Genomic DNA, 26,342 nt, shown 5'->3' on the forward strand with positions numbered 1-26,342 from the left:
TAGGGGTGGGTAAAGAAAAAAAAGGACAGTGCCGGGGCAAGCCGGAAGCACAGCCTGTAATTACTGGGCTTTATTATTCAAATTGATTGATCACTCAGCCAGGCAGCTGCAAATGCCAATGTCTCCATTTTAAACAACAGGACGCACATCAATAGACCTCATTTCGGTTCACACAGCAGATGGAGTCTGCTTTCTGCCGCGCTTCCTTTGTTGTGTTTACTTGGGCAAAAATCCATCACCGGCGATCGTGACGGAACTGTTCAAAATGTTAGAACCGAGTAAAGGCCCCTTCTGCTTGATAGAAAGATAATTTCTCCACTAAGTTCTGCCCTTCTTTGTCACGTTTTCTGTGTTTTATGGGGTGTTTAAAAATACACTGCCTCGTATAGGTGGCGTGTGAAAAGCATGCGGCTCAATTCTCTGGCCGCCGATCAATATGGACCGCTGCCATCTGGAAAATCTTTGCATTGTTTGTGTGAATGAACTGCCACGTCTTTCTAAGAGCTAACTCGCCAGATCCGGCCTGCATAATTACGTGTGCACAAAAAGCACCGCAGAAATAGCACGCGTGCTTTCAACACGTACAACCAGCTGACGGTTAGCATTGCAGCACAACACGTGAGCCCACAGAGGAGGGTTCACGATGCTGCGACTCTGAACCAGGAAGAGCTCCAGGCTGGAGAAGTGAGTTCACTGCATGAATCTGCAGCTGCTCGTCTAATCACGATGATTAGATGCAAAGAATGCGCGGATTTGGATGTAGAAGGGAAGTGAATACTCCAACACATACTTTCAGCAGTTTCCTCCTGGTAATCCGAATCTATTTGCGGACGCCGCATCTGCTGCACGGGATGCGTGCATGAAGAGAGGAGGCAGCTGGGACGATTATGGCGTGAAGATGGGAACAGGACGAGGGGGCTGATGCCACAGTGTGGAGGGTTCAGGTGTAATCTTTTGATTGTCTGCGTGGTAGCCCTCGCTGATGCTCACTAGTCTGGACATGGTGAAGGTGACCAGGTTCAACAAACATAATCAGATTTTCACACGAAGAACTCAGCTGGAAAAAAAAATGGAGGGGAAAAAAATGCAGTAGATAAATATTGCAATGACAATGTTTGTCGCGATTCATAAAAACAAACATCTTGCTCTCTCCCTGCTTCCAGTACTCTCTTGATTTTCAGCATTTTAGGTAAATCTGTGTCATATTCCGGGATGATATTGACATGAACAGTGAGATTTAATAAATATATATATACTTATATAAGTGAAATTATTGCACTTATAGCTGTTCTTTTAAATATTAATTTTGCGCATACACACTACAATGATGATATATTTGTGATTTGTATTGCTGCCTTACCAAAAACACATACAGATCAAATTCAAAGGCCTTTATTTGTTGATATATAATTTGGCAAAACCTTTTTAAAGCACTAAAACTTTGACATTTTCGTAAAAGTAAGTAACTTTGTTTGCCAAAAGTGATTTTGAAAAAAAAAGAAAGAAAAAAAAGTCAAACAAATAAAGGAAAATGATGGCCTCTTAAAAAAACAAACAAAAAAAAAAACAATAAAAAATTGAAAATCACTTTTGACAAAAAATTACTTAAGCCATTATTTTAGGAAGGTGACAATATAGGAGAATCAAAAGAACTGCATTTAACCTTTTGTATGATCTTCCTGTCTTTATGTACGCTAGATGTGTCATTGAGAGAGCAGTAGCTGTAAAGAAATGATGTTGGGGGTGAAGGGTTTAAAGAGAAAGAAGTATAGAGAGAATACAAGACAACACCCTAGAAGTCTGCTTCTACACCTGCAGAAAGAGAGAGAGAGAGAGAAAAGAAAAACGGAGCAGTCCAGGGTTTCAACTAACATTTCTAAATCCAGTGTGTTGCATAACCAGCAAAGAAGCTGGAAGCTTTAAATGCTAAAAAAGAGCAGATGTGCAATCTGTTCAGCCTTCCTGTTATCTGCCAACTTTGAATCTTCAATCTTTGTCACTCCCTAAAGTATGGTGCATATACACTGATTAGTAAAATGACTGATTTTTGAGTTTCTAACTGTCAAGCTGAGAATAGCGTTCTCTGTGCATCTCCATACTTTGATATGTGACAATTTCATGATTTAATATAAGTGAGGGCAAAACGTGTATAAACCTACTCTTTAACTTAAGCTTTGTTGTCTTGTTGCATGGTCCATTTCTTGATGTTTTCTTGAGAACATGCTGGGAGATTTCAGAATCTATCCTTCCTCTGACTTATATTCAGCAAAAGGAAACTTGACCTTTTACAATAACAGTATTTCGCCAATTCACAATGAATCTTTGGGGATTGTTTCTCTAAATCCAGACATTTATTCAGTCTTCCACCATGGTGGACCCACAGAATTAGCCAATATAAAGGACAGAAGATTTTATTTGCATTGTGACTTTACAGACGGTAACACACTTTATTCTTGGACCTCTCTGTGTTGCTTGAATTTCCTTATTCTGTATAGAGTTTTCTCTTTTGCTCTAAATATTTCAGGAATGATTCTATAACCTTTGCATGCCTGCTGAATATCAGCAATTGTTTAGTTTTTTTCCAGAAGTCTTTTGAAATTGTGTTTTTGTTGTGTGATGATGACTCGCACCCCGAAACGTTTGACCTGGAGGTCAGACTTTTGTAGCTCTTTATTCCTTAAATGAAACGTGGCGCCCACTCACAATGCTTGCCTTTCCATTGGTTTTTAAAACTTGAATGTAGTTTCAAGCTTGAACTAGCGTTCTCTAATCGCGGAGGTTTGGATACTTTTGTCACAATAATATAACAGTAAAAATTTGTCATAGTAGAGTCTGTTTGATATAACTTTATCCACAACAACAACAAAAATAAAGAACCTTTTTATACTTGGATGAGAGTTGATCTATAATGATTTACGTTGAATAAAATTGAGTTCTAAGGTGCTCTACCTGCTTTGACTTCCATATACAGAGTAATTAGTGTTTTCATCATTTGAACATGTTCACGTTTTGTCATGTTGCAACACAAAACTCAGTTGTGTTTTATGGGGATTTTATGTGGTAGTGCATAATGGTGAAGTGGAAAGAGAAGGATACACAGTTTAAAAAATATTTACTAACCAAAATGAGAGCCATGAATTAAAACGAAGCTCCCAAGATGACCTTCCAGAAACATCTGTGATGGAACCAGTTTTTCATATTTATTTTTATTTTTGGCTGTTCTTCCAGTCAAATTAGGTGAAGAGTGTCTCTTTTTCATTACTTTTCTGGATTTGGGTTTGGACTTTGACTGGGCCATTCATGGCATTAAAATTAGCCAAGTGCCTCAGAGCGTTTTTTTAGGAGTTACTGTCGATGATAAACTAACTTGGAAACAACATACTGAACTTGTATGTAGAAAGACAGTAAAATCAATCGGTGTTCTGTGTATAGTTTGTTATTTTATTAACCGGTCTTGTATGTTTACATGTTATGATAGCTCGATATATCTAATAAAACAATGTTTGGAGTGCTACATGTCAATAACATCTCCATACGAGATATAAGATTCTACTAATTCTGAAGAAATGTTTACGAATAATGACTTTTTCAAACAGACTGTCTTCATCTGCTCCTCTTTTTTTTTTTTTCAAACTTAAGGTTTAGTGTGATTAGATTTAATGTGAACATGTATTGTATATTTATTTTTATGTATTTGCCAATAGTTTTTCAAATCTATTGGCAAATAAATTAGAAAAATTAAGCAAAATGCACTTTGGCATAGATGGGCTTTTTGGATACATACACTGAAATGTGTACTTTTAGAGAGACAAAAGTGTGAAAAAAAGTAGAAGTGAGTATGAATACTTTTCCAGAGCGCTGCATTAATGACTAATGTTTTCAGCCACTCAACCATTCCATCTATCCTATTGCAGAATCCATTTAAATATGGAGTTAAATTCTTCATGTGCTCAAAGTGTTACTTTGCACACAGATGAGATTTGGTCTTTTCTCACCAGAGCATATTTTATCACAACTTTTTGGTGCAGAAAGTACCCAGATTAAAAGTGCAACATTCTGCTAAAGTACATCAGATTGAGTCGAGCGCACTGGAACACGAAGAAGCTTTTGTTTTACTCCTCATCTTTAATTAATATTTTTGTCAATGTAAATTATAGATACCAACAAAGAGGATCCGGCAGTTCATTTGTGACACAAAATGCTGTGAACTCGGTGTTCTGTGGTGACGTTCTGGTAGGAAATGAGACACTGCTAGATTGAAACACTGAGAATGTTGTTGCCAAGCATGGTTTCCAATACAAATGCCGGCATGCAACAGGAACGTGCACACACTGAATTCTCGCTGTGTTGTAGCAGCCTGATTGAAGAGCTGGCATGACCTCAAAGAAAATAATGTTGCCTTCGAAACATTGTCTCATGACTTTTTGTGCTTCCTCAAATTTCATTTTTAAACTTTTAATGCTCCCTTTGAGTGTTCAACCTCTTGTGACAACTTCCTCACCAAAGATTGTTCTTGTTAAGCGTTGTTGCATTTAGGTCCTTCCTCATTATCGCTATGTGAAATGAAATAGAGGTTAATAACCTACCTCGAGAGTGAAAATTCTCAAACTTAGTTATTAGCTAACCCTAACCCTAATGGGATGTTCACTCAAAGAAAAAGGAGAACTTTAAAAATGTGAGGATTCCAACCACCATCTAAAATCTGGTGAAACTTTTAAAAGTTTCACCAGAAACATCACATCAGCCACATCAGCCACATTGGATGATGTGGCTGACAAACGCACCACAATAGAAGCGGTTCATATCTGTCTTTATCGATAACTATTGATTTGTCTTTTGTTTTAAATATCTGAAGTACATCCAAACTGTTGCTGTTACCTTTTCTGTTTGTTCCACCGTTTTCACTCCAGGCTGTTTTTTATTTATTTATTTTTTTTAAGCAGTTATGAGGCACGGTGGTGAAACCTTAAACTGCTGCTGCGCAAGTTACTCGAAAGGGTTGTTGCTAGGTAAGCACAAGTTATTCAACAAGTTGTTGCTAGGCAACCAGTGAGCAAGTGAGTTAGTCGATGCCATGAGAGGTTGAACGGGTGAAGTCTTTCCTCTGCCTACATTCCCCAGAATGCTGTGCAGCCCTGGATTGGAGTTCAGTGACATTATTGAACATTTCATCAGTCATATTATCTGTTGATATTTATCAAAGTATGTAAGCAAAACTTTTTTCTTTTTTTTATTGAATTTGAATGGAATCACGTGTCTATTGCAATATGTTATATTGTTATTGATTTATTGTCCAGATCTGGTTGTGTTATGTAAAAAACAAAAATAATAAAAATAAAAGTTTTGCTTGTATACTCTGGTAGAACTTTGTCAGTTCTCGATCACAGTAAATCATTTTCAGATCTTACTAATTTGTAGCTTTGAAATAAAAAATGGATCATTTTGAGAACATGTGGTTCTGGAGATTTGCTGTAATTAAACCTTAGATATAAGTCCCAGAAGCGATACCAACTTTTTGCTTGCGTTAGTTTCATCTTGGTTTCAGTGACTCACGTTAGAAGTCCTGTTTAATCTGTGTACGCCACAGAACACGCTTCATTCATCAGACGTCTTTGCAAACATTTTTTTCCATCGACTAAAAGTATGTGACACACTTTTCAGCCGTCTCTCTGCGGTATGTTTGCATTTAAAACTGTCCTGGCCAGGTTTGGTAAATCTCGACCTAACAAAATGAGACCCTTTTTTATTTCCAACAAAGAAGCCTTTGTATTCACAAAGGCTTCTCTCCAGCAGCTAATCTAAATCCTAAATAAGTCTTCAACATGGTCACTGGTGGTTCCGTAGCATGTGGCTGTATGTGAGCTGTTTAAGTGAGTGGGTAAACATTAGTTGGTGTGAGTATTTGGTGTGAGTATTTGTGTAAGCGTGGGACAGCCCTTAGGAATGCACACGGCGGCACCCTGAATGTGCTGGGCCTCTTATGAACTCGTTCCCAAACCCACTTCATATACGCAGAGGTAAAACATTAACTGTTCCTCATATGCGTGCCATTTAGACGATCTGTTAGGCCCTTTTGTTAGTCGGACTAAATGTATCAAACTGAGCATCATGTGGAAGACCAGGAGCTGCAAAGATATTCCTCGGCCCATCTGAGCTGGGACATCCACCAGATTTCTGAAATACATCCAAACTGTTGCTGTTACCTTTTCTGTTTGTTCAAGTTTGTCCATCCCTGAAAAGCTGTCTGCCAACAACTAAAAACAACAACTGCTGCAGATCAATATGCTATTCATCAATACATTTCCATTGGGAGCCTGTGTATTTTACATTTTTAAATATCCAACCTGAATAGTAACTTTACTTTTTGGTGACGTTATTCCTGGTATGTCTGGTTATGTAGAATTTGTGGATTTGAAGCCAGCAGATAACACACCTTTTGAAAACATCTACTCAGTGCAATAAGGGTGGGCAATATCGACTTAAAGTTTTATCGTGATACTTTGTCGTGCTTTTGTGATAACGATAAAAGTGACGATAAATATTTACTTAATTAGGTAAATCTAGGTGTGGTTGTGACTACATGGCACTGCAATCAAAGCTCCACAAACACAAAAACTGGACACCAGTCACGTACAAAGGTGTGATTTGTATCACTAAACTTCACCCAGTAACTGCATTTAATCACATTTTCAAATTTATGGATATTTACTCAGTGAAAAAAACAGCTGTCAGTCCCAACAATACAGACAGTTTTTGAGGAGGTTTAGACATATTTGTAATGTCTAAACCTCCTCAAAATCTAGAATTTATCATCACAACAATAAATCGTCACAATGGTAAAATCATGGTAAAAAATGTATCACGATAAATGATGATGCTAAAATGCAGTACTGTCAAAAGTTCAACATATCTAAATTAAATGAATAAATAACATGTGAGGTGATTCAGTGATTTGAATTGGCAATGCTGGAGCAGAAACTCATTTAAAACGTTTTGACAACTCAGACTAAACACAGTCATAAATCTATTAATTGTTTCTCATGATAAAGGTTTGCTGCAAAGTCAATGAATGTCCTGAATCTGGTTGAATTATTTTTGTAATGACTTGCATTGATTTTATTTGAGTCTGGATCTGATTGGATATGAATCAGACCAGTCCAGTTGGTCTGACTTTTAATTGGACCAAATTAAAAGTCCAATTGCTGCTACTGTAATAAACTCCTTTCAAGGGAAGTATATGTATGGACAGAGTTGGAATAAAAAGACAAACATTTTTTTTCTCACCGTCTGAAGTCAAGTCACACTGAACTTTTCTTGTTTTAGCTTAGGTTGAATTTCCAAAATTATTTCTGCTTGCTAAATGCAAGACGAGAAATTTTTTTGTAACTTTCCTCAAATTCAATGTTTTGCATAGATTTTGGTCCGCATCGGGAAGCTTACAAAAAATGTAGGACACTTCAAAAGAAAAATAAAAAAAAATGTTCTTAAGTTTTCTGGCATTTAACAAATAGAAATAATTTTGGTAATTCCAACTAAGCTAGAACTAGAAGAAGTAAAGTTTGGTCTGATGTGACTTCACAGTGAGAAAAAAAAGGCATTTGTGTCTTTGTATTCTGTTAATGTAAATATCTTGTTTCACCTGTATATATACAGTTTAATAAAATAATGTAGACAGTGTCTTATTAAGAAACACAGAGAGGCGCATCCTGGTCTGTTGCGTGCGCAGACCCTCTCGGTTCACAGTGTGCATTTTAGCTGTCATGTTCTCAAGTCGTGCGTCTTGCTGTGTGCTCCTCACTGCTGATTCTAAATTGCATGTATGAGCATGCATAGTTGTAAGTGTTAGTATTATCGCTCTGACAGAGTGTCAACCTGTCCAGCGTTTCCACCGCCTCTGGATAATATTGGTATATATACTAGATAATAATTGTTTTTTTTAAAAGTAGCGTGCAGTGACTAAACCTCTAATATGTCACCCATGGTTACAATTAACTTAAATTTTGGCTGCAATGAATGCTATAAGCTATACATAACCAAAGCTATGTCCTTATGGGCTGGTTAGTTTCTCTTTCTTATTTCATGTCATGTAGTGATGATGAGGAAGGACCTAAATCCAAGAGGAATGAGTTGGTGAATGGCAATCCAGTGGGAGGGGAAAGAGGCCATATGTAGGGGAAAATGTGCAAGGCAGAATAATAATAAGTACTGAACATAGTAAAGGAAAACAAGTGAAGTTTAGTGTGATGCCAAAGAAACCTTCAAATCTTAAAGACTCGAAGCTCAACACCAAAGATAAGTCAATAAAACACCAGCAGAAAAAGATTACTGTAATGTCAATAATGATGTTTCTCTATATTATTGAGAAAGCTCTAAAGAATTTTTGATATGCTGGTTAAATAAAAATGTACATATATATATTATTGTTTTTTTTGTTGTTTTTTTTTGTCCTGACATTAAAAAATGCTTACAGGAGCAGTAGCCCAGAGCCCCGAGTTTTTGGGGGCACCAACAATTAATTTAAAAAAAAAGATTTTTTACAAATACATGTTTTACAAAAAATGTACTCTACATGAAACTTAGTGACCAAGCGAGGTGTTTTAACAATGGTAGTTTTTGTTTTTTTTAATATATAAGCAATTACTGCGACAGACTGGCGACCTGCCCAGGGTGACCCCGCCTCTCGCCTGGAGATGGGCACCAGCAACCCTCCCGACCCCACTGAGGGACAAGGGTGTCAAGAAAATGGATGGATGGATATAAGCAATTAAATCAAGAGAATTTTGAAATGTTAAAATTAAGGTACATCTTTCAAATTAATGCAGAAGATGCATTAATTTGTACCCACCGGCGTGCCGGGTTACCTATTAATGTAAAAAATGTGTTAAACGTGTAAAACACATATTTGCTGGATAGGGCAACAGTATATCCCATGTCCTTTCAAATTTCGCTCTGGTTGTTTTATTCTTTTATGAGAAATCTTTGTGTCATTCCCTACCAAAAACAAATTTATTGGTTGAGGAAAAACTTTATAAATCTGAATCTTCCAACTGTAGGAGTAACTATGGGCTTAACTGTTTGAACAAGCATGAAAAGTCTCCAATACGGGGGTTTAAAATAACAGCAACAGACTGCGGTTTGACGGTTCAGGCTGATGATATGCAGGCATGAAAATTAAAAAGAAAGAACATTAGTTCAAGTCGGACGGAAATACCTTTTGACAACGACGCCCCTGATTTACATGACATGCAAGAAGAATGTCAGCAAGATCATCAATTTCGCTCAATAGGGGAGTTGGGACTTTAATTTACTAGCCTAGAAGAAAAACTTGGGAGACATTAATATAAACTATTTAACGGCTGACATGATAAACAAGTCATTGTATGAGTCGTCGTCTCTGCGCATCAGAGCAGCAGAGACGACGAGCACATGATCACAAGTCACACTATTATTAGGAAGTGAGCAAGAACATATGTGGCACATGCCAGAACTAGTCTGCAGGCAGTGCTCGCTCGTTGTGGTGAACACTCCTGGCAGCTCCGCCGTGGCGTGGAGTGGTATTTTCCTGGCGCGGGTTGAGTTCACAGAACCCCCGAGGGCTGACGACACATGCCAGCATGAAGGCTTTCTATATGAACATGTTGAGCCAGTGAGGAAGCGGCCGCTGCCATCTAGTCGGAGCTGTGTTTTTCAGAATGATAGCATCAAGTACAAAATATACCACATTACAAACTATATATCATTAAAAAAAAGTAAATCAGTCAGTGCAGTAAGTGTCATAATGGGTGGGATTTTAAAGAGTTTTTGTATTAAAATGTATTCAGTGTTTATATCATTTTCACTTGTGTTAAATTGCTTTCAGCCTAAGGCGTATGACTAATGCGCATGCTAGCTTGGCGCAAGTACCTCTGCTGTCAGTCAAGTTGATGAATGGAACACATACAGAGAAATGTTGTCTCGCTTTTACCACTTTAGAGATCGCCCTGCTCTTAGAAGTTTATAGGGCCTTTTGGAAATTCATTCAAATGTAAGATTTTTAGGCAAAAAAAAAAAGTTTTGTTCTTTGTTTTCTATGTTCACGTTCACGTAGCAGCAGAACATTAAGGAAGAGTTTGGTTTTTATTTCAGACTAATGGTGCATTCACACCAGCCCTATTTAATCCGCTTTAATCGAACTGTAGTTTGTTTCCAGGCAGTCTGGTTTGTCTGAATCGAACTCTGATGCGGACCGAAAAGGCGAACTTTCACTAAATACCTCGGTCTTGGTTTGGTTGAAGCGTGGTTTGAATACATATGTGAACGCAAGCAGACCCACGGCTGCGTTAAACACAGAAAGTGGACTACAGCGCAAGGCATTCTGGGTAAATACAACCAAAACAAATGTGAGAGGTTAGGGTTAGGCTTTTCAAATGGTTTGGATTGCTCAGTTGAAAATCTGAACTGTCAGCTGAAAATGTAACAAATGTTCCAATTTTGGTCCACAGAGGAAAATTCTAATTTGTAGTCTGAATTTCAACTAAAACAAAATTTGCCTTATTTTATTATTACGACGCTATAACATAAAACTGTTGCTTACATTACATAAGAAGTATTCACCCACTTGGATGTTTTACCCTTCTTGTTGCTTTTACAAATCAGTCATGATCTACAAAAATATGGATTTTTTTTTTTACCAAAAATGAAAATAAAAAGATGATTTCTACAAAATAATGTAATCTAAATAAAACATTTATATATATCCTCAGGTCCTAATAATACAGTATCTTATATCCTCAGGTCTTAAATGTTGTATCCTGTAACAGAGCGGTGTAGTTAAAGAGTTATTTCTGTTTCTTTCTGCTTCATTGTTCCTCTCATATTGTTCTACTTTCCTCCCCTGAGAAAGAAGTCTTATAATTCCTATAGTTTGCATTGCTTTTGTCTGCAGGTTTACTCTGTGATGAAAACAAACACACTACAATCTAAAATGAGCTATCATATACCGACTGGATCTCTTAATCTCAGAACGTTCTATGTGAGATCCAGTGAGTCACCCTCCATCTGTGGTCAACTGTTGTTTGTCCTGATCAAGAACAAGACAGGATGTTTTTATTTCAGCATCACTCGAAGCTATTTTTGTTTCACAATCAATCTCCCTTTTGCAGCAAAAAAAAAAAAAAAGGAGCTGATTCAATCGACATAGACGCCGTTTTCTTCCAAATAAGACGTTTATTTAGTTGGAGGAGAGAGAGAGAGAAAAATGGAAAGATTGCCACCTCCTTTGACGGGAGCAGTTATTTTTGCAGCCTGTGAGTAGAAACTGGGACAGAAGAGAGAGAAGGACTTTTACATCTAGCCTTAAATGGGTCACCTTGAGTGGAAGAGTTGCAGACGAGTTCCTATCAGGAGTCTGTGAAAAAGAAAAAAAAAAAAGAAAAAAAGATGGCGAGGGGACTCGTGTTTGCTGTCTGTGTCGTGAGGTTTTGCTTGTCCCCTGAGAGACACAGGCTATTTAAAGTCCGTCTTACGCTGAGGCCTATCCCACTTGTTGATGCTGCCTGTTGTACTGGTAAATGCTACCAAAACAAAACAGGTGAGTCTAGCAGGGGGAAATGGCTTGAAGTGTTTCGCTAAAGACAAAGGAGAAATCCTACAACCGCTAAAATCTGACGCTGCTCCATTTCTGTTTGCATTTTGTCAAGACGGACATTTTTGTGTCGTTTCCTTCAGTGGTTCTTGTTGCTGCGCCACCACAGGCGAGGAGGGAAACAGGTTTTTCATATCGTTTGGATCGTTTGACACAGTGCAACGTGAAAGAGAACCACACCATCTGAAAATATAATAAGTGTTGCAGTTTTGGTCCTCGATCGAAGCGAATCGTCTCGACTATCGGGCCGAGAAAATACTAATCATACTATACTATTACTAACCTTATTTTGCAGTGAAGGGGCAAAACTTTGTGTGTTCAAAAATACATAAATAAATGTTCAACTGGAGCACTTTGTTAATAAACCGATCCATCATGCTGCTCTAGCAGAAACTCCGGTACAGATGTTGCCAACAGGGATGCAGATGGAGGAACATGGAGGGAAAATGTAGAGACAGGCGGTGTGCTGCAGCAGCCCCAGCTGCTCTAAATCCACCCATCACTGTCTTTGTGTATTTTGGTTTGAGAAACCATGCTGTAACATCAGCACTGCATCAGATATGAATAAAAACTTTTTTTTTTTTAAAGCAGCATATGGTTTCTCCATGAACCCAAACCTATTCTGTGCCTGTAAATGAAAACAACACTGTCATTTCCATGTTGTTAGTACATCATCTTTTCTGAATGAAATTTTTCCGCATCACTGTGTTTTCCTTTTTTTGTTTTTTTGGCATTGTTGTATACAGCATTGTGGTATTGTTCAAAACTAAAGACAGATATGGTTTCAGTAATCATTTGAAGATGAGTGATATTCTGTTAACGCTGGCAGATCTGGATCTAAGTAAACTGCTCCAGCTTAGATGAGTTTGTCCTAATTGAATGAAAATGTAAAATAATAAAAGCAATCAGCAGCTGCTTAACAACAATAAAGCAGTAATGTTGTGATTATTCCAGCGGTATAAACTTGTCACAGAGTGTGTGGCCTTTGATCACTGCTTATTAACTATCTGGGAAGCTCTTGAAGCTACGCACCAATCAGTTTTAGAATTTCTAAACTCCAGATTTTTACAAAGTTTTGACTTGGCAATTTGGGACAATTCAGATTTCTCTTTTAATAAATGTTTCTAATTAACAGAATTAAATCTTTTTTTCTTTCCTGCTGTGTGAGATCAATAATTATGGGAAGAATGGTTCAGAGCGATTTATCGCCCAGGTCTTTGACATCTGGGCGATAAATTGATTTTATTGTTAAATTTTCTGTTTTTGAACATTTTATTTTTGGAAAATTGGGATTTAAAAAAGATTTTTTTTTTACCAATGCACTCCTTGATTTTCTATACTTCTATAGTTCTTGTTTGTTAGCTCAAACAACAACCACCATCTTTTTTGTTTTACATTCTGTATTTATTTTGGTCATCTCACAGAAGGATTAATTGAAATAAAAGCCTATTTTTAACATATTTTATATCAATTGTATATTTTTAAGGAAAACATTAGGAGAAAAAAATATTGATTAAAATTGGAATTTGAATCGTAATTCTGAGATTTTATTTTTAAGTTTTATCGCCCGACCCTAGTAGCATCTTTTATGAGAGACGAAAGACCACCTACCTTTAATTTTAAGATTTCCAAATGGCTGTCAATATTTCCAAATCCCTCATGTTCCATAAGAGAGAGACTTAAAATATAAACAAATCAAGATTTATCTCCAATATTAATGTTTAAAGATTTGTGAAAAGGTCCTTTAGTCTACATAAACTGCCTTTTATGTCGTCAGGTCTTGTTACCTTTGCGCTGGATTTACATCGTCTTGTAGAAGTATTCACATTTTGCCACAAATGTGGATTTTATGTGACAGCCCAGTACAAAGTGGTGCATTATTGTGAAGTAGAAGTAAAATTGTGAAGCTCTGGCCCAGTCTCAAGTCTTTTGACGCCTCTAACAGGTTTTCTGTCCATCACTGCCTTCTGTTTAACTCCAGTCAGATTCTTCCACATTTCCACCGTGTACTTGGTTTTATTTTTTCTTTATTCAGACATCACTGATTAGAAAGTATGCTTTGTCTTTGTAGGGACAGATTAACATAGTTCATATTTTTGAAGTGAGCTAGTAAATCTAGCAGAGCATTCGGTTTGACTCCAGGGGCTGAATCTTTACTATTCAGGTCATGGAAGAGTGACAGAGTTTTTATATTAAATAATAATCCAACCCGTTTGGTTTTTTTCTCCCTCATAAATTAGCCACACGGTCTCCCACATGGGAATTCCCCAAGATCTTAGAATAAATTGTTCTACAAAAAGGGTCAGAGCATCTACACTGGTCCCTCAATAGGTGTGTGAATTATTAACAAACGTAGAAAACCAGTTTGTCTGGCATGAGACGCTTGTCTGTTGAGATTAGCGAGCGAAACGTCTGCAGGATCTGCTTCCTGGCTGCAGCTCGTTCTACGGTTTGCACTTGAAGCAGAAATAGCTTCAACTGTTACACATAGATGATGTAATGTGCTTCGTATTGGACCAAATGAACTGGACATATGGGGTTTCTAAGGATTTTTAAAGTGACTAGCTGTGAGGTTTGGTTGGTTTTCTGGAAATTAAAGTTGAATTTTGGTGCATTATGTCACTCAAACCATAGACATTTAGGTTGTGTGATACGGAGCATATTCCTTTTAATTGTCTGATAAAAACAGAAATGAACCTGCAATTTTAGAGAATGAATTTAATTAAATTTGTTTTTGTTGATCTCAACACTGGGCTTTTTTACATATATATCAAAAACATCATCAGAATTGATTGATTGTGTAAAATAATTTAATGAATTCAGTTTAGAAAGCCATATGCTACCTTAATTTGCATTCATAAATATAGTAGCTAAAGTACTTGGCATGTACTCTAAAACTTGCTGAGTTTAAAGCAACCCACTTAAGGTCATTTTGCTAACCTAGCTCTGCATGTGTTAGCCTGATTCTTGCCTTCCTACACAATTCTGCTTGAGAGTCGTCTTTTTTCAGGGCTCGGTCTGGGAGTTCAGCGAACAGCTATTTGGAGAAGCTGTAAATGATGACATTGATTTTCTGCGCTGCTTTAGAATTGCCTGTAGTTTTAGCAATGGCAACGGAGGAAGTGAACGGAACCGTTCAGTTCATGTTGGCCACGATTCCAAATGTTGAATTAACATTGACAGCCGCCTTGTCTGGCTCAGCATTTTTCTCTGCACAGTGGAGGATGGTTGTTTCTGATAAGCGTCATAGCGTTGAACTGGTGTGTTACATTACGTCATGGCTAAATGTTAGCGTTAGGGTTGATTTAGCTCAAGAGGGTTAGCCCCAGCATGCTAGTCTCGACTTTTACATTCCATAGAAGGGTTTTAAAAATAATTTTTGTTGCTTGCTGTGTTGTTCTGGTGGCGGTCTGCAATGCTAAATTGAAGTACGTCCTGGGCACGATGATAGTCCATCACTGGACAACACAGACACACTAAACAATTATAACTGATCCATCTATGTTTGTCTTTCAGAAGAAGACAGAAAATCCGCTGATAATATGCAAATGCAACACAGAAAAGTTCCTAAAAAGATTTAAACTGATGACCTTGTTGTTGTACATAAACAACGCCAATGGTTGTCACCATGGGGCATTAAAATGAACGACTCTGCATTGCAAATGATCAAATTTAAGAACAATGAACTCAACCACCTCAGGTTGTCCAAAATTAACTTATTCACAAACAACTGAAGCAAATAGTAGTACTGACCTGTGGCCAATGTTTTGGTCAAAATGTGAATGTTAAATATTTATAGCTAACACTAGCTTATGCAAGTGTTATTTAGCACAGCTTAGTGCTTGCTAACACTAGCACACCAGCTAGCATTGTCCATTTTTCTTAGCAGGAAAATGGCTAATGGTATAGTTATTAGGCAAAATATTTTTACATGAAAGAAAATCTCTGGGTTTGAGCTTGAATCTGTAGTCTGCGGTGTGATTTAGTGGCCTGCTGACCAAAGACCTCCAGTTAAAGAATCAGACATTTGAAGGGAAAGTGTTCCCCTTTGACTCCTGTTATGACTGAACATTGTCATGTTTTCTTCATGAACACCTTCCACAGCTCTTTGCTTTTTCTCTTCCTTCAGTGTGAACTAAGGTAATAAAACAGGCCATTGAGATTGCCATTATCCTTTCACTATCTTGCATCGTCTTACTTAATGGTGTGGAACCATTAAAAATTATCGTCTGTGACGAATAACGAGGCTCCTTCTGGTCTCTTCTTCAGCCCAACAAACTGGGTCATAATTTCTGACCCAATATTTGGTTAAAATGACCCAGCTGTTGTCCCCGACAACATAAACACAACATTTGGGTTACAGAAATATGATGTATGAACACAAACTTTAACCATCATTTTTTCTCTTTCACACTAACAGGCGTGCAGTCATCTCTCTTCATTAAATTGCAACTTACAATTAAGTTTGTACTTCACCCTTATCATTAATGGTGTGATAGCCAGATTAAATGTTTTTAATGATACAACATTTTGGAGTTTTAAAATGTTAGAAAACGCTCTTTGAGGCATTTCGATGAACAGAAACATGGAAACATTACAATGAACGTTTTCATGAACTTTCATGTAGCGTACATGCAGTACAGCATGTGTTATGTACTGCTCATAATGTATTATGAGCAGTACAGCTCATATAATGTAATCCAAGCTAAGTTTTTTTTTCAGCCTTGCTGTGCTGCTCCCGCACATCCATTTAAAGCCCGATGTTTCAACGTGCCGCATCCAGAAATCTTGATTGCTTGTTACCTACTGAGGAAGTCTATTTTTTCCTCCATTAGTGAGTAAAGGTTGGATAAAACACAGGTTATTTCGCTGTTCCTCGTTTCTTCTCTCAGCCAGGCTTGCATAAGGACAGCGCAGTGATGCATACGCAGCTCTGACCCCGCAGTGTGTCGTCTTATATCTCTGAGTCGGTAGGAGGGCTCTCTGTTCTCCCTGATCCGAGCTGGAGCGATCCGGTGCTGCCGTTGGCTTCGTTTGGAGGGAGGGATGGAGTGCTGAACTGGAGCACAGCTCTGAGCCACAGGCAGAAATACCATGTCTAAATAGGACATGTCGAGAAAACGGGGCTGCTGGTGGTGGGGCATAGAACTTTGTGAACCGATAACAAGAAGTGACTTTAGATGACAGAGGCAAACTGCTGGCATTACCTCATGTCTGCCATACCTACGACAGACAGTTTCTGTTTCTATACCACATTTCTTCTGTGAGGGACATTTTAATGTAAAGCAATGTCTGTTTAATGTATTTCCATCTGTGCATCAGGTGTTGCTGAAAAAGACAATTGTCTAGTTTTGTTTTTCCTGGCCATGCACTCATGAGGACAGCACAAAATTTATGGCTGGTATATATAATCCTGGTGGCAAATCTAGACTTTTGCCACGCAGTAAACCATTTGCTCCGCTTTGCCTGTAAAGGCACATTATCATGCTTTGAACACCATAAAGTTTAATGAACCATGTTTCAGCTGCCGTCTGTGCAGCTTTCCCCTCACACTGACTGTTCTCGTAATGTGACTGTAAAGCTACAACAGTGAATACAGTTTCTTTCATCATGGCTCGCTAAGCGTGCAGCTGACATAAGGTGATAGAAGGTAGACCAAAACCTGAAAATGTGTAGTTCAGTTTGTCAGGGACACCAATGGCAACCATTGATCAGAAAGAACCGTTAGCCAATACAAATTGGACTGGACATCCCTGAGATCTAATATGATAAATGCTGGTAAAAAAACACTTTTTGGTTTGTTTCGTTCCAATGCTCTTGTTGTAACTATATATGTCATATGCTAGGATAAACAGCATTGATTTCTCACAGAGTGAATTTTCTTTCTAATGCAGGAAACCAATGAAATTGTGGCTATTAAGAAATTCAAGGACAGTGAAGGTAAAAAAAAATCCAATTAAGACTATTTGTTGAAATTCTTGCAAAACATAAGTTCTATCCAATATATATATATATATATATATATATATTTTTTTTTTAAATGTAACAATATGCTTAAGCTAGTTTGGCATCTAAATTTGTGAATAATTTGATCACTTTTAGACCCTCCCATTAAGTAATCAGACATGTTTTCTTTGTCAAATGTCAGTATGGACTATAAGAGGCTTCTTTAAGTGGTTTGTTGACTTAAATGTCACAAACTTTTAAATTCCAAAACAAAAATACTCTGCAAAAAGGCCAGGTGTGACAACCGGTAGTTTGTTACTGGACACACTTTTTGAACTAGTGCGATCAGATTAAGTTTAGATTAATTTACATCTGAACTGTAAGCAATGACCAGTTCATATTTGGTCTATGTTTTTCAAAGAATCTGTTTCTGGAAATGTGTTCCAGAAACAGACTACCTGTTGCTACCCACGGAGAACCCATTGGAGTATTTTTGTTTTGGAACTTTAAAGGCTGGGAGGAGAGTCGTTATGACAGAATCCCCTTAAAATAATATTTCACCCTTTGCTTGATTTGTCCCCCAAATGGAAGTTCTTCTATACAATGGATTTGTTTCCCCCTCTCCCTTCCTTTCATGCAGAAAATGAGGAGGTTAAAGAAACAACACTACGGGAGCTTAAGATGCTCCGCACCCTCAAGCAGGAGAACATTGTCGAGCTCAAAGAGGCCTTCCGCAGACGAGGGAAGCTCTATCTTGTCTTTGAGTATGTGGAGAAGGTAAGTTTCTACAAACAAGACGTGGTTTTTAAACATAAAAGCCCACCTGATCTGACCTGACGTGGCGTTTTTTTGGATTTCCTTGTTCTCTTTTAGAATATGCTTGAACTGCTTGAGGAGTTACCCACCGGTGTCCCGACCGACAAAGTGCGCAGCTACATCTTCCAGTTAATCAAAGCTATTCACTGGTGCCATAAGCACGACATTGTCCACAGAGGTAATGTCCAGATTCACCTTAGGTTTTGGGCTTTTTATGTTTTGGTGATGAGGCAGCAAAAAGGCCCTCCAGTCTGAGAGAAACTCATGAAGCCACCAGAGAGCAGATCACAGTAGAACTGAGCTGTAAATTTCATCTTGAGTGAAGTCTAGTTTGAAAAGGTTAACTGACGGATCCCGACGCCATTCTGTATTGTTCACGAGTGAAGCTTTGGGTGAATGGCTGGCAGCAGATCAGGACACCAGATGGCCCATGTGAGCCTTTGGCACCGTAGCAACAGAGTAGGGATCCAAAGGCCTGTCGTTTACCCGGCTGCAATCTGTCCATTTTTACTTGTAGAGGGCTTTTTTGTTGTTGTTGTTGTTGCTTTTTGTTTCCCCCTATAAAGACGAACAGTGCTGTTTTTCTTTTGAATGAGATGAATTCAAGCAGTGACGCAAGCCAGTCCAGGTCGTCTCACTCCCCGGTCTGTTTTCTTCCTCTGCAGACATAAAGCCAGAAAACCTCCTCATCAGCTCCGATGACGTCCTCAAGCTGTGCGACTTTGGTGAGACACCTCTCGTTAAATCCTCACGTTCGGTGCAGCTGCGGGAAAAAGTTGCCATACAGTCAAGAGTGTTTCCAACAGCGGCCATATTTGGCTGACATATCAGTGCTTGAGGAGTTCAGGCGAGCTTCGTCTGGTTGTCTAAAGCTCCGCATGCGGCCCTGTCACACTGCTCTACTTGCTGTCTTCGCTCATCTCAATTAATGAAACGTGTTGGGGAAACAAGAACCTAATCAGGCTTTTGATTCAGTCTCGTGGCACCACAACAAGCAGAGGGGAGGGACGTAAAACATGGCAAAGCTGACACGACGCAGGCAATCTGGAGTGAGAGACTGACGGCCTGCTGTTTGCTCTGTGTCAGCCAAAAGGCATTGAGAGAACAGACATAGGGCAAACAGTCTCCGCTGCGAAGGTTCATGTTTGGGCGCGCGTTCTCCTGCGGTGTCGTTCTCACCGTGCTTTGTTTTGATTGCGGAAGAGACCAGCAAGCTTCCAGAACATTGTTGTTAATTCTCCAGTCAAGAAAGTAGCTTTTCGTTGTTCTAAAAGCTGCTAGAAACAACTAAATGATGTAACAATCAAACCTGCGTGGTTGGCTGCTGTTGGAAGACACACTGCACGAAAAGTGGCATATTTGACCCCGTGTAATACAAATGTATTTTTAATGTCACAATTCCTATTGACCCTTGACCCAGGCTTTGAACCAGTAAAAATGTGAGAGTTACTTTTTTGTGCTCTGTTTTGTTTTCTTAACTGTTTAGGATTTTTTTTTTAACTTTCTATTTTTACCCATCATTTAAAACATAAATTCGGTAAATGGCCTGAATTTGTAGTTGAAACAAGTTACATACACTGAATAATAAAGACATAGGCCTTTTTTTCCTTGCTGTCTGAAGTTAAATCAGACCAAACTTCTGTTGTTTGCACTTAGTTAAAATTTCAAAAATTATTTGTATTTGATAAATGCCACTATAATTATTTTGTTCTTTTGTTCAAAGTGAAACAATGTAGAGAAAGCCTCTTTCTGCATTAGTAAATTTATTTTGTTCTGTACATGCAGAGCGAAAAGCAGTTTCATTCTCGTTTCCACAACAATTCAAACCTATTGAACATTTTAATATTTTGTCATGTCAAACAAAAACTGTGTAATTGGGATTTTATGTGATCACCCAACACAAAGTAGTGCATACTTGTAAGAAATCTGAAATATGAATTTAAAAAAGGCATCTAATCTTGAAAATGTGCTTAAACGTCATGATTTGAAATGTACATGAATGACGAAAAACATTTGTAAAAAGTTGCCAGGAACACATTTATGACTTTCACAGTCCTATTTCCAATTCAGCCAAGCACATCCTCCATGTCAGTGCAGCATTTATTTTAATCATTTAATACATATCTCACTTTCTCACTTACGTATTAGCACGGAGGAAGAACCTGATCTTGTACCATTTAAAAAAAAAAAAGAAGCTCATCCGTGTGTAGAGCGTATTAGAAACCTTCCTTAATTACATCGCTCACCCTGTCTTCACTTTGCAGGTTTTGCTCGTAATCTCTCCGAAGGGACGGACGCCAATTACACCGAGTACGTGGCTACGAGATGGTACCGCTCTCCAGAGCTCCTGCTTGGGTACGCCCGCCGTCTCGTTAGCTTTGCTCGGCGGTCTGGTTCAATCGGCCGTTGTCGAGCCACGCCTCCGTTCATCAACCCCTTAAATCCTTGCTGGCAGGGCTCCTTACGGGAAGGCGGTGGACATGTGGTCGGTGGGCTGCATCTTGGGCGAGCTGAGCGACGGGCAGCCCCTGTTCCCAGGAGAGAGCGAGATTGACCAGCTCTTCACCATCCAGAAAGTGTTGGGACCCCTCCCTCCAGAGCAGATGAAGCTCTTCTATAATAACCCCCGCTTCCACGGGCTCAGGGTAACTACCTCCATCTTCTTTATATATATATATATATATATATTTGCCTTCAACTGCTGCATCTTTTTTTTTTTCTGGCTGAGTTTTCTGTGCCATGACCGTTTGGATCACTGTGACTCATGGTGTATCATATATCCTGTATGCACTGTGAAGGAAGGCTGTGATAAGTCTTCTATGGCAGAATGGCGGCTCATCAAACCTCTGTTGTCCTTTCCTTCTCCTTCCCCTCTTTGCTGCAGCCGGAGACATTTTGAATTGTTTTCAAACCGATCCTCTTGAAAAGTGATGTTTTTCTTGAAAAAAAAAACATCTATAAATTTCTTCAAAAGCTTCCATGAACAGATTAAGATAAAACATGTTCATGATTTTTTTAAAAATATATATTAGATAACAAGATTTCAGTTTGCACAGTTCTGCCTGTTTTGATCTCTGTATAAAATGAGCTGTTTTAAGGCTCTGTCACTTTAAATACAAACCGGCTGCTGCTGGCCACGTCCCCCCAACTCAAAGTTTACACTCGCACTTAAAGATGGCTTCAAAAAGATACACAATCACACCATTGCACATCCTTGAAAAGCAGAAGTGGAACCTCCTGCACAACAAACAAAAATGCAGCTCTCCATACGTGCTCAAGCTCCATTTGTGTTGCTAGGTAACGGTCTGGTCTTCCCTGGGGTAGATCTGCCTGCTCATTTGTGGCATTACATTCGGAAGGTTTTTGAAACGGCTCATTTTCGAGACAACAAAAACCATTAACTTATTGCCAAAAAATGGCTGGGTGTTTTTTTGGGGGAGGGTTTTAAGCACTTAGGTTGTTTTTAGAAGCAGTAGAAACCCAAATGGAAGTATAAAAACATGCAAAATGTGCCTTTTGCATAACAAGTCTCCTTTGATTCTTGCAAAAACATTTTTGTCATGTTGATCCTGAATTTAGTGTTAATATCAGGTCATACTCTCCAATAAGACGTGTTTGTGTTTGACATTGAGATCCAGAAATTGTAGTATTTGCTAAATGGAGAGAAAAAAAAAATCTCACCCTCCACCAGATTTCTGTGCGCGTTTGTCGTCTAAATGTGCGCCCACTCATTTAGTCTATAAGCCTAACTCATCAGTGGACGTTAGTTTTTAAGCCCCTCTCCTGCAATTATCTTAACAACACGAGGAGATTAAGAATGCAAAAGAAAACAAAAAAGGGAACTGCTTTCGATTCAAACATTCAGTGTTTGTAAAATGATAATTAAAAAAACAAACAAAAAAAACAGCCAGAAACACAGGATGTTTGATGGATGTGTCGCGCTGGCCGTCTACTGCTGCTTTCAGACGTGTGATTTGAAAAGAGCAGCTTGTGGATGTGAGAAGCACTCACAGTCGTGACGTCTTCTGTGGTGTTTAAAAAAACGTTTAAAGCATCGTTTAAAGCAGCATCCACTGGCTTCCATTACATGCCTGTAAAATGTACACAGAGAAGATTTACAGGGACGGGGAATAACTCCACCACTAGTTGGCTTAGCAGGAAAACCAGCCCACTTAACCTTTTTTCATTTTGTCATTTTAGAGCCCCAGACTTCAGGGGGTTTAATATACATGCATATATATTACATTTTGTCACATTAAGATCGTAGACTTCAATCGTTCTTTTGTTTGTTTTTATTTTAGACAAATACAAGTTGGAAGGAAACTTATATGTTTGCGACATATCCCATATTGTCCCACAGTGAGGAAATGCAGATGTATCAGTAGCAAGAGAAAGATGGACACAGACATGCAGATTCACATAAAAGTAAAAAACATATGCACATATAAAAACAGAAAAATAAGAGTAAGAGACTGCACAGTAATGGCAAATTTACAACATATGAAAAACAGTGCTGTGCAGTCTTTAAAAATAGCATAGTTTGTTTAAAATTCAAATTCAAAAATACTTTATTAAATCCAAAGGCAAATTAGATGTTGTTGTAGGTCATTAATTCAGATTCTTCAAAGAGTTCAAAGAAATTTTGAACTCTTCAGTATTGCATCAGCTTTGTGAATGTGGACATTTATTTATTTCAATAAGAAGTGATAAAGCTGGTAGAGACTAAAATATTTGCATCTGTCATTACAGTAAAAGCATCAGGGACATTTTTCTTCCACTTCCTGGTTATGTTTCTACTGGCCTACCATGTGAAATCCCAACAACATCCACTTGAAAGTTGTGTTTACGCCGCCGTCAAACTTTGAAAATCTTTAAGGGGAAAGGAAATAGTTTTTTTTATTTCATTTTTTTTTTCAGATGTGGCCACAAGTGACACAATCACTAGAAACATATGGTAAACGTGGCCAAAACAGCACAAAAACACAAAGAGGTGTTTATGTAACCATTTTCCTGCCAGACTGACCAAACATGTTTAAGGAAGAATAATGCCTCACAAACCGTGGCTAATTAAAGACAACAACTAAAAAGCTATTTAATTATATTTTCTATTAAAATTCAAATCAGTCTCAACAAATGATATTCGTTATTTCTTATTATTCTTAAAAATCTGTTTAAGGTGCATTTAAAAATCAACTGTGTCAGGGAGTCTAAATTGCATACATCCCATAGATGAATGGGAGGAATATATTATGGAATTGTATTTATTCTCTGAGTTACATTGTTAATTTGTCCGTTGTAAATCGAATGGTTGGATCTGGTCAATTATAACCAACAATTAATTTCCTTATTAATCACACTAACATATTTTAACAATAAAATTAAGAAAATAAATAAGCAAGCATGAAAGCTAACTACTTAAACGAAGGTTATTAGTGGAGTGAAGAGTGTTTTACTGTTTATACTAGAGATGTGTTGATCAGGTTTTTTCCTGCCCATACCGATCACCCATGAGGGCCGATCACCGATACCGATCACATAATTATTTATTTTTTATTTTTCATCATAAACACTACCGGTTACATTATGTGGAAAAAGGAACCATGAATTCACCTTAATTTAGACAAAAACTTAATTTAGACAAAAACTTGTTTTTAATAACTTTTTCCAAGAACTAAACAAAACAGGCATTGTGCAAATTGTACTGCTATCGGTAATACTATCTTTAACAGACTGATAAGAGGCTAAATAATGCAAAGAGCAAAATAAAACCTCTCAACTTTGCCAAAAAAATTCAAGTATAAAACTTAACATTCAAAGGTGAATACAGGTTCCATTACAATAAACAACCCAGAGTTACTGAATGAAAACTTCCTGATAGCATGGCGGCTAGCTGATTACTGCTAGTTCTGAGTGGCTGTTTCTGACTGAGTGGAGTAATTATGCAGAGCAGGGAGGAGATCGATTATTTTTTTAGAGATTATCTGTCTCATGTTAGGACAGCGAAGGTTTTAATACGTATGTAAAATGTATTTTTTTAGGTTAGATGCTGCAGCTTTAAACAGAGGTTTGGTGTGAGAGTCACTACCAGGTGGAGCAGAAGCAGCGCTCCGTCTGTGAAATAAGACTACCTGTAGCGCGTAGCAGCGTCTTACATCGCAGCTCGAAGACTTAAATAATTTTGCGGGTTATTTGTTTAGCTTTCTGACCGTCATGCTAATCCGGGTGAGTGTTTGTAGCTGTGCACTGCTTTACTTGCTATCTGATCCTCCATATGTATTTTTTACTCCAGTGAGCCTCGATGTAGCCAAACTCCTTCAAGTATGGCATTGTTTTTATGTTTTATTAGCTGCATTGTGTTGATGCATTTTGACGTGCTTCAATTTTCCGCCACAACACGCAAACTTCCCCATTCACTCAGTGCGTTATAGTTCCACATCGCTTAGGATTTGTTGCTGCGCGTTTGCGCAGTGTGAAGGAAAGAGGAGACCAGCTGCACAGGCAGGCTGTGAAATGAGATGCAGGTGATCGGTATCGGCAACAAGAGCCAATGATCGCCGATCACCAATCATGCACTTTTTCACGAAAATCGGCCGATTATGATCGGTTACCGATCGACACACCTCTAATTTATACTTATTTAGCTGTTGGGAAGAAAATATAGCACACTTTTTCCAGACTGTTTGCTTACATTTTCAGAGGAATATCACCACCAGCCGGAGCGAGTTTACTCCTTCAAGGGCTCACATGTATGCACTGAGATATTTTTAGAAAGACAAAAGAACAGCGGCTGTTCTTCTGTCTTGGTCAGAGTGTGAAATCTGTGCATCTGTTTGTGTGCGAGGTCAGTTTTATTGTGTTTTTTAAAAATAAGCTCACGTGTTTCTAGATGTCCAGAAAGGAGAAAAATTCACCAAACTGTTAAGATTCTTTGTTAGATAGTATTTGGTTTATCTTATGTCTAGTCCATGGTGTCTTCCTTGGAAATAAACAAATTGTGGGGTCTATTCAGTCAGTGGTCTCAAATAACGTTCTTTAAAATACTGTATTTTAGTTTCCTGCTGTAAACCACCCCCAAACTTTGGAACGAAGGTACCTGGGGATCATCGGCGGAGGCCTGCTCGATCTGCTGAAGGTAAGAAGAAAAGGGCTGGCAAAGATCAATTCTGCCTTGCTGAGCTGGTAGATTTATTTTTAGCTTCTTGCTTTCACCTCTTTGCCAGTTCCAGTCAATTCCTCCTTATAGTAACATTATAAAAAGAAAAAAAGAAGCAGAAGGACAAAAAGAAAATCCTAAATTTCATCAAAATCCGGTTTTCCTAATAACTCGATCCTCGCTCTGGTGTTTACGTCGTGACTGCAGGATGCCTCCACGCCGCTCCGGCCTCTCTCGGCTCATATCCTGGTCCTTAGCCCTGTTGTTATTGCTGCGGCTGCACTGTAAACAGGAGCTCTGTGTCAAGAATGTGGACTGCGCTTTTTTGCACCCGGGTGTTTTTTGTTTTTTTTTAGCAGATAAATGACTCACCACTAACACGATGTCACCCCTGGACCGACTTCACAGAGGACACACACGTCACCCTCGTTAATAATCAGCCTTTGGAGATGCGGTCAAACATTTATTTTGCAAAACTTTTCATCGATTCCTGCCACCGCATTACCGAAGAGAGTTTTGTTCTTTGTCTGCCTTTTTGAGAGAAGCGAGAGATGTTGCTGTCAAAGTGAGTTTTAGTTACGTAGAAGCAGGACGAGGCGAGTTCACGAACCGTCCTCACGTCCATGTCTTTTATTAAAGGCTACAAAGATAGGTTATTAAACATGCCGATAAGAGAAAGAGAGAGAGAGAAAAAAGGTGTCATAAATCATGTTTTATGTCAATGTTTTGCCTGTTTAGTGACTGTAAGACACAATTATGTGCAGCAGCAGCTTGACTTTCATGATAATGAAGATGACTCATAAA

General features: G+C 38.4%; 1 protein-coding gene across 2 annotated transcripts in view; it reads left to right on the plus strand.

Annotated features, from left to right (window-relative positions):
• LOC103463880 (cyclin-dependent kinase-like 5) overlaps positions 1-26,342 on the plus strand; it is a 49,398-nt gene that overhangs the window by 9,754 nt on the left and 13,302 nt on the right. For both annotated transcript variants that reach the window (XM_008407560.3, XM_008407561.3), the window contains exons 4-10: positions 17,518-17,563; positions 18,210-18,346; positions 18,443-18,563; positions 19,051-19,110; positions 20,650-20,740; positions 20,841-21,030; positions 25,437-25,517. In XM_008407560.3, coding sequence (XP_008405782.1) covers positions 17,518-17,563; positions 18,210-18,346; positions 18,443-18,563; positions 19,051-19,110; positions 20,650-20,740; positions 20,841-21,030; positions 25,437-25,517 — 726 coding nt within the window. The remainder of the gene's footprint in view (positions 1-17,517; positions 17,564-18,209; positions 18,347-18,442; positions 18,564-19,050; positions 19,111-20,649; positions 20,741-20,840; positions 21,031-25,436; positions 25,518-26,342) is intronic.

This window comes from Poecilia reticulata, chromosome 4 (genome assembly GCF_904066995.2).
Source record: "Poecilia reticulata chromosome 4, P_reticulata-male-v2, whole genome shotgun sequence".
In the NCBI taxonomy this organism is placed as follows: Eukaryota; Metazoa; Chordata; class Actinopteri; order Cyprinodontiformes; family Poeciliidae; genus Poecilia; species Poecilia reticulata.